Source organism: Bison bison, unplaced genomic scaffold (assembly GCF_000754665.1).
Source record: "Bison bison bison isolate TAMUID 2011002044 unplaced genomic scaffold, Bison_UMD1.0 scf7180017864223, whole genome shotgun sequence".
NCBI classification, from domain to species: domain Eukaryota; kingdom Metazoa; phylum Chordata; class Mammalia; order Artiodactyla; family Bovidae; genus Bison; species Bison bison.
The window spans coordinates 787,179-794,554 of record NW_011494795.1 but is presented as its reverse complement, the minus strand read 5'-3'; the positions used below and the strand labels follow the sequence as shown (position 1 = coordinate 794,554).

The 7,376-nt window shown below is 51.8% G+C and overlaps 1 protein-coding gene across 1 annotated transcript in view; it reads left to right on the top strand.

The window, feature by feature from the left end:
- TRRAP (transformation/transcription domain-associated protein) overlaps positions 1-7,376 on the top strand; it is a 91,628-nt gene that overhangs the window by 60,393 nt on the left and 23,859 nt on the right. Inside the window, exons 53-59 of the mRNA XM_010845741.1 lie at positions 1-58; positions 2,019-2,165; positions 3,391-3,510; positions 3,731-4,018; positions 4,154-4,291; positions 4,905-5,017; positions 5,414-5,549. Coding sequence (XP_010844043.1) covers positions 1-58; positions 2,019-2,165; positions 3,391-3,510; positions 3,731-4,018; positions 4,154-4,291; positions 4,905-5,017; positions 5,414-5,549 — 1,000 coding nt within the window. The remainder of the gene's footprint in view (positions 59-2,018; positions 2,166-3,390; positions 3,511-3,730; positions 4,019-4,153; positions 4,292-4,904; positions 5,018-5,413; positions 5,550-7,376) is intronic.

Here is a 7,376-nt window from a genome sequence, read left to right as displayed (position 1 = left end):
GGTGACGCACGTCAAGCAGGAGCCCCGGGAGCGCGAGAACAGCGAGTCCAAGGAGGAGGTAGGGCCGCGCCCGCGCTGCCTCCGCAGCTAGCCTCCCGGCTCGCTGGGAGGATGCTCTATCAGCCGTGGGGGTTCTAGGGCAAGAGGGACAGATCAGAACCTGTCTCTGCTGATAGGTCTGAGTGTGGTGCCTGTTCAGTTACCTACTGTTTCCTTTTTGTGTCAAGGTATAGTTGACGTGCATCCTGTTCATCTCAGGGGTACAACGTGAGGATTTGGTATTTTGTGTGTGTTGTGAAATGATCACAGTAAGTCTAGTTAACATCCATCACCACACGTAGTTACAGGATTTCTTTTTCTTGTGATGAGGACTTCTAAGATTTACTCTCTTAGCAACTTTCAGGTACATAGTGCAGCATTATTAACTGTAGTCCCCATGCTGTCTGTGACACCCCCGTGAGGAGTTTATTTTTTCACCAGAAGTTTGTGCCTTTTGTGTGTCTTTGCCCGTTCCACCTCCCACCCCCCGCCTTTGGCAGCCGCCCGTCTGTTCTCTGTGTTGATGAGCTTGTGTGTGTCTTTGGCGTATTTCGCTGAGCACAGTGCCCTCAGGTTCTGTCCATGTCGCAGATGGCAAGATTTCAGGGTAGAACTGATGAGCATCTGGGGTTGCCATTCAGTTTTGAGAGCAGTCACTTATCACGAGTTTGTGCTGCTGAGGACAGGGTCTTTTACTCTCTGCTGACGGTCCTCTCCAAGTCAGGAGTCGCCCACGTTGTGTCCTAACGCACCGCTCTGGAGAGTGACGCTGTCGTGAAGGAGCCGTGTCTCTAGCTGGTTCCACAGGCCACCTACTCTGGCCCTCCTGGGTCTCCACCCGGTCTGGCTGGGGCAGCCCAGGAGCCCGTCACTAACCATCAGGGCTGAGCCTCGGTCCCGATGGTTGTCAGGACTCCGTGTGAGAGTGGGGACGACCCTCAAGGATGGATCTGTGAACGTGTCCTTTAGGCTGTCGGCCTGTAGAAGCTCAGGCTGGCTGGGGCGTTGCATGTCAGAAGACAGCCAGCTGGTGCTGGTGGAGGAAGGCACTCTCTTTGCTCTGAAAGGGGTGGTTTGTACCCCTTGTGTGTGAGATCTCTATTTCATTAACAAATAAGAATTTAAGACTTTTTTCACTCTGCATAGGAGATCATCGGTGATGGGATCTCTCCTTCCTGTAGTCCGCTGTGGGGTTAGTGGCAGCTTTGACATGACTCAGGGCAGCTTTGGGCTTCCCTAGTGGCTCAGCCGGTAAAGAATCCACCTGCAGTGCGGGAGACCTGGATTCGATCCCTGGGTTGGGAAGACCCCCTGGAGAAGGGAGAGGCTACCCACTCCACTGTTCTGGCCTGGAGAATTCCATGGACTGTGTAGTTCATTGGGTCGCAAAGAGTCGGACACGACTTCACTTTTACTTTCACTTTTTTGATGTGACTTGTTTTCATTCTCAAGAACACACACCAAATGTTCCATAACCTGACTTCAAGCCCAGTCTTGGCGATGGGATGTTGACTGTTAACTTCCCAGAAGCTTCAGACAGAAATCAGATTCCTTCCTCTTTGGGGACGAGTTGTGTAAAGCCCTGTGCCCACAAGGTGCTGTGCATTGGCCCCGATGATAGTCTTGATCCAAGTAAACCAGTCTGTGCTGCGTTCTCAGGAGTGGCAGGCGGTGATTCCTAGTAGTCTTTATGGTGCTTAAAGTTGTGTTTTCTTTTTTATTTTCCTTTCTATAATCCAAACATGACAGCAAAATGCTGACATTTTTATAGCATCATGTAAGAAAGTGCTAGGTCTGATCTAGCTTTATTTGCTTGTCTTTTGTTTTAGAACTCAGGATTATTTAAATAATCAGACTTCCAGGAAACCGAAGTTTTACTTGGCAAAAATGTAACAAAAAGCTTATGAAAGTTGTGTGTGTTGATCTTCTTTAACTATTTGACCTTTTGGTTTTGCATGTTTGTTTTTTGTATTCTTTAGGATGTAGAGATTGATATTGAACTGGCTCCTGGCGATCAGACCAGCACGCCCAAAACCAAAGAGCTGTCTGAGAAGGACATTGGAAACCAGCTGCACATGTTAACCAACAGACATGACAAATTTCTTGATACGCTCCGGGAAGTGAAGGTCTGTGCGAGTCTGGGGGGATGATGGTGGCTCTCCCCTCCCCTGATATTTTGAACAGTCCGTGAGCCTACAGACTCCCCCATTCAATGATGGTGGCTCTCCGCAACCCCCTATATTTTGAACAGTCTGTGAGCCCATGGACTCCCGTATTCATAGCTTGAGGCGAGCATTTCTGGGGGCAGGTCCGTGATCATTGAGAGCTTTGGCCTCTGCTATGTTAACGTGGAGTCAGGAGCCGCCTGCCCGATGGGCAGGGAGCGGCCATGTGAGGGCAGCCAGGTTGGTTTCAATGCAGCCTTCCACACAGGGCAGCCTGAGTAGCAGACAGGAGCATTCTTCACTTGACTGTTCTCTCCCCCTTTCTGTGGAATGTTTGTACCCTGGGCCTCTGCATTTTTGACAGGGACGTGGTCTGGGGTTAGCTCCCTTCCTGGTCCGCTCTTGGGTGAAAGGGACAAGATGATCTTGACACATGTGTCTCTGTCTCAGCCGCAGGGCCCACTGTGGGCTGGCAGGCGTGTGCCCGAGCACCTCTGCATCAACTGTGTGTTGCTATGTGGGAAGGTGGGCTTCAAGCTGCCAAAAACCTGACTATGAGAAATTCACACCTTAGAGACAGCGGAGCTGTGGGCAGAGGCAGCCACGTTTGTGGGTTTGATGTGCCTGTTGGGTCCCCAGTTTCCAGCTCTGGCCCCGGTTGTGGGGCGTGCTGGTCCAGTCCTATCCATTCCAGTTGCTTCTCCATCTGCTCACTGTTCATTGCAGAGACTCTGACCTCTCATGGTTCCTGATTTCTTCTTCAGAATTACGCCTGCTGGCAAATAACATAGACTCTCTGCATACAGCTCTGTTTCCCCTTGGTGTCTTCAGCAGCCTCTGCTTTGATGGCATCTGTGTATCTCTTGCTTGCACCTTCCGGGTCAGCGTAGTGTTCGTACTTCTTGGACATGGTGAAATCAGTAACGTTAAGAGGTGCTCTGGGAGGTTAGACATGTGGGCATGTCACTGAGCCCCTTTCCCGCGTCCATACTAGCCGCTCAGCACAGCAGGAGGGGTCTGTGGTGCCCAGAACTCAGGCTTCACTTCGGCACGACATCCATTCAGGTTCTGAACGTCAGGCAGTGGAGCAGCATCGGGTAGAGTGGGTGGTCCTGCTTCCTGGGCAGGGAGTTCGGGCGGCACCCGCGTGGCAGGGGCCTGGTGCCAGACGGTCTCTGCCCTGCAGACGGGAGCCCTGCTCAGCGCCTTCGTGCAGCTCTGCCACATCTCCACCACGCTGGCCGAGAAGACATGGGTTCAGCTCTTCCCCAGGCTGTGGAAGATCTTGTCTGACAGACAGCAGCATGTGAGTCTGTGTTTTCTTTAAGTCCTCTTTTGAAAAATACAGTTTTAGCTTTTGAGGAGTGTTCGTGAAAGAAACTCTTGATTAAGTTTCAAAGGCTGAGGGAACTAGCGTTATCCAAGCGTGAGTTACCACACGCGTGCCAGACGCTGGGGGAAAGCACGAAGGTGGGCTGGTTCTTGCACAAGGCCCTGGCCAACCCCAGCCCGCGCTTGGGTTTCAGGCTCTGGCGGGCGAGATCAGCCCGTTCCTGTGCAGCGGCAGCCACCAGGTGCAGCGGGACTGCCAGCCCAGCGCCCTCAACTGCTTCGTGGAGGCCATGTCCCAGTGCGTCCCACCCATCCCCATCCGGCCCTGCGTCCTCAAGTACCTGGGCAAGACCCACAACCTCTGGTTCCGCTCCACCTTGATGCTGGAGCACCAGGCCTTTGAGAAGGGGCTGAGCCTGCAGATCAAGCCCAAGCAGACAGCCGAGTTCTATGAGCAGGAGAGCATCACTCCACCCCAGCAGGTGAGGCCCTGCCTCCGTGTTCACCCGTCCTGATGAGCCTCTCCCCCGTGGTGACAGATTAGGGGCCGTGAAGTCGCCCTATTGGGGAAACACGGTATTCCCCCCTGAGCACTCAGAGACCGCGTTCTGTTCCAGGAGATCCTGGACTCCCTTGCGGAGCTCTACTCTCTGCTACAAGAGGAAGACATGTGGGCGGGCTTGTGGCAGAAGCGCTGCAAGTACTCAGAGACGGCCACAGCCATCGCCTACGAGCAGCACGGCTTCTTTGAGCAGGTAGCACCGCCAGGGAACCTCCGGGCCTCGTGGGTGGTGGAAGGCGCTGACGGAGGTTCTGTGGTATTGTAGCCTCGAGGCAGTTTCTGTCTAAATAAAGAAGTTTCCTGATTTCTTGGAAGCATGTATTTGTCCACATACAGACTCTGAGATTGAAGCCTCAGTTTTAGAGACATGAACACTGACGCTCAGTCATAAGTTCTTTACTGTCAGTGAGGCCGGCGTGGATGCTTCCCTTCTGCAGTCCTCTGTCCCGTTGGGGTTGGTGGAGCGTGAGAGTTTCGTCCCCCTGCCTGTCCTTGCTCGGCAGTGGGGTCGCTGAGCGTGGCCGCAGCCCCGGGTAGGATGCTGAGCCACAGAAATTCCAGAAGCAGAGGCAGAGCTGTGGCCCAGCTGCCGTCACTGATGGGTGGAGACCTGCACGAAGTCTCGCTGCTTCTGCTCAGGGCGGGGACTCAGGCGCCAGCTCGTTCACTCTCGTTCTCTGGGTGGAGATGCTGAGAGCCCGAAACGGGCCCGGGTCCGCGATCCGGCTTGCCCTAAGTAATTGAGCAGTGGTCGTGCAGCAGTTGCTAGGTAAGCAGCAGTTTGAAAGCATTATTAACTTTTACAGGCGCAAGAGTCATATGAAAAGGCAATGGATAAAGCCAAGAAGGAACACGAGAGGAGCAACGCTTCCCCCGCCATTTTCCCAGAGTACCAGCTTTGGGAGGACCACTGGATCCGGTGAGCTGAGCGGGGACACAGCCAGGAGTCACTGAAGGGAGCCAGTGGAAAGTCTGAAATTTTCCCTGACGAGTATTTTTAGAAAGGGGCTCTGCTGCTCTCTTTATGGTCCCACGAAGAAAAGTACAAACAAAAATCGAGAAACAGCTGTTAAAAGCTTGAGTACTTGAGTGCGTGTTGGAGAAAGTGACTGAGTCCTGCCTCTGCTGGCCTGGAGCTCTGCTCTGCTGTGGGGGTGCTGTTCTTGCTGCTCCATGGGGGCCCCTGCTTCAGTGCCTCGAGCACCGCAGCACCCCACAAAAGCCCACCCTTCTCTGTTGGGGGAAACATTTTTTCCTTTCTGTGTAATGGAAGTAGCTTAAAATCACTGAGTTCGGGCCGATCCTTGGTCTCCAGGTGTTCTAAGGAGCTGAACCAGTGGGAAGCCTTGACGGAGTACGGCCAGTCCAAAGGTCACATCAACCCTTACCTGGTCCTGGAGTGTGCTTGGCGGGTGTCCAACTGGACCGCCATGAAGGAGGCGCTGGTGCAGGTGAGGACCGTACCCCCCACACCGTGACCTGTCCACACTCAGGGTACAGTCTCTGCAGGCACAGGGACCATTTCTCCAAAGCCCCGAGTCTCGGGGAGTCTCGCTTCACTTGCATCACACGGGGTACCTTGGCAGATGCAAGATAGCTCCTGGGAAGTAAGAGTTACTTTTGGTTTTCACGAACATCTTTCCTGAGTCTGAGTTAAATGATAACTTAGTTTTAGTTCATCCTTCAGTTACAGGAAGTGTCAGGTGTGGAGACTCTGGACTCTGAGACACTGGGAAGAGCAGAGGCCGTTTTACCGGTGGATTTGGTTGGCAGAGGCGCTGCAGGTGTGAGTGTGGTGCAAGCGCAGGGCCGGGCTGTCAGTGAGGTTGTGGCATGAAAAGCAGTATCACGTTCAAAGCGTATCTTGTATCACAGAAGTGGTAACCGTGTCGTGTAGGTGAAGTCGAGCCCTTAACTTGGTTGAGCTGCACGTTTTTCAGAAGTTAAACTCCATCCGGAGGAGTTCAGTGCGAGGTGCAGGTCTCTCTCGCCCTGGGAGCCTCTGCGGCGCATCGGCAGCCGGGGTTGACGGCCCAGCTCTGCTGCCCGAGCCCACGTCCCTGCCAGCGCCTCGGCCTCTGCCGACGCAGCCGTGCCTGTGGCTCACTCCTCTCCCTCCTGTGTCTCTCTCCCCTGGCGCCCGTTTGCTGCTCAGGTTTTAACCTTTGCCCTGTGGTGTCTGTGTCACGGGGCTCAGGGGTTCGTACCACAGTCCTGCTCTCACCTTGCCCCTTGGCCTGGTGAGGGCATACTTACAGGCATACCAGTGGTTTTCCTTTCTTGACGTGTAGGCTCAAAGCGCACGGAGGTTACAGGCCATGTGTTTGAAAGGACTGACTTAAAACTTTACCTGTATTATGGCTCCCGTGCTTACTTCACCACTGCTGCTGCTTTTGAACAAAATGTGGAAGGTGCAAGAACCGGAATAGCCACAAACCATTAACTACAGGGAGGTTATAGAGCCCAGGGTCTGGACTTTCAGGTTGGGATCGGGGAAATGGCTCCTCTGATGCAGGGAGTTACTCTGAGAAGTAAACCAGTCACTATTTAAGTAAACAAAAATAGTTTACTGACAGGTTGCATTTACCATTGGTGGTTTTTTTTTTAATTCATTTTTAATGTCCTTTTTTCTGATAAATATTGTGCTTTATTTTATATCAATATAAAAATATTTATAGCTCACTCTAGTGTTTCTTTTTCTCCTTTCCGAGGTCTTACTTAGCAGGATATGTGCAGTATCATACTGACCATAAGTCTGACAGACGAGTTTCTTCTTTTACAAGTTCTTGATTATTTTCCCCCAGTTTTAAGGCACTTACTGATTGGAAAAAGCTCAAAGTATATTAATGAGCGCTATGGGTAATCTGCAGTAAATTAATTTCAAATGTTTTTGATAGTACTGAATTATTTACTTATTTACCAGTACTTCAAAAAATCTTTCTCTTATATCTTACAATTATGCGGCTGCTTGCAGCAGTACATTTCTTGGTTTGATTTAATAAATGAGGTAATATTTTCAGCAGAGGAAAAATGAGATGCTTTTGTTCTTAATGTTCCAGAGAGTAGGTATGATTAAACAAGTCCTGTCTTAATTAGTGTTTAAGTCCAGAAAATGTGAGACGGAAGGTTGTGATCGTAAAGGACCCTGTAGGAAGCAGTTGTGTTCCCAAGTTTGCCTCCCTGAGTTTCTTCACGATTGGGTTACTGAGAAGCAGGAGGGGCCACGGACATGACTGTGCTCCAAGGTCAGATGTCACCAGACAAGGCCCGTGTCAGGT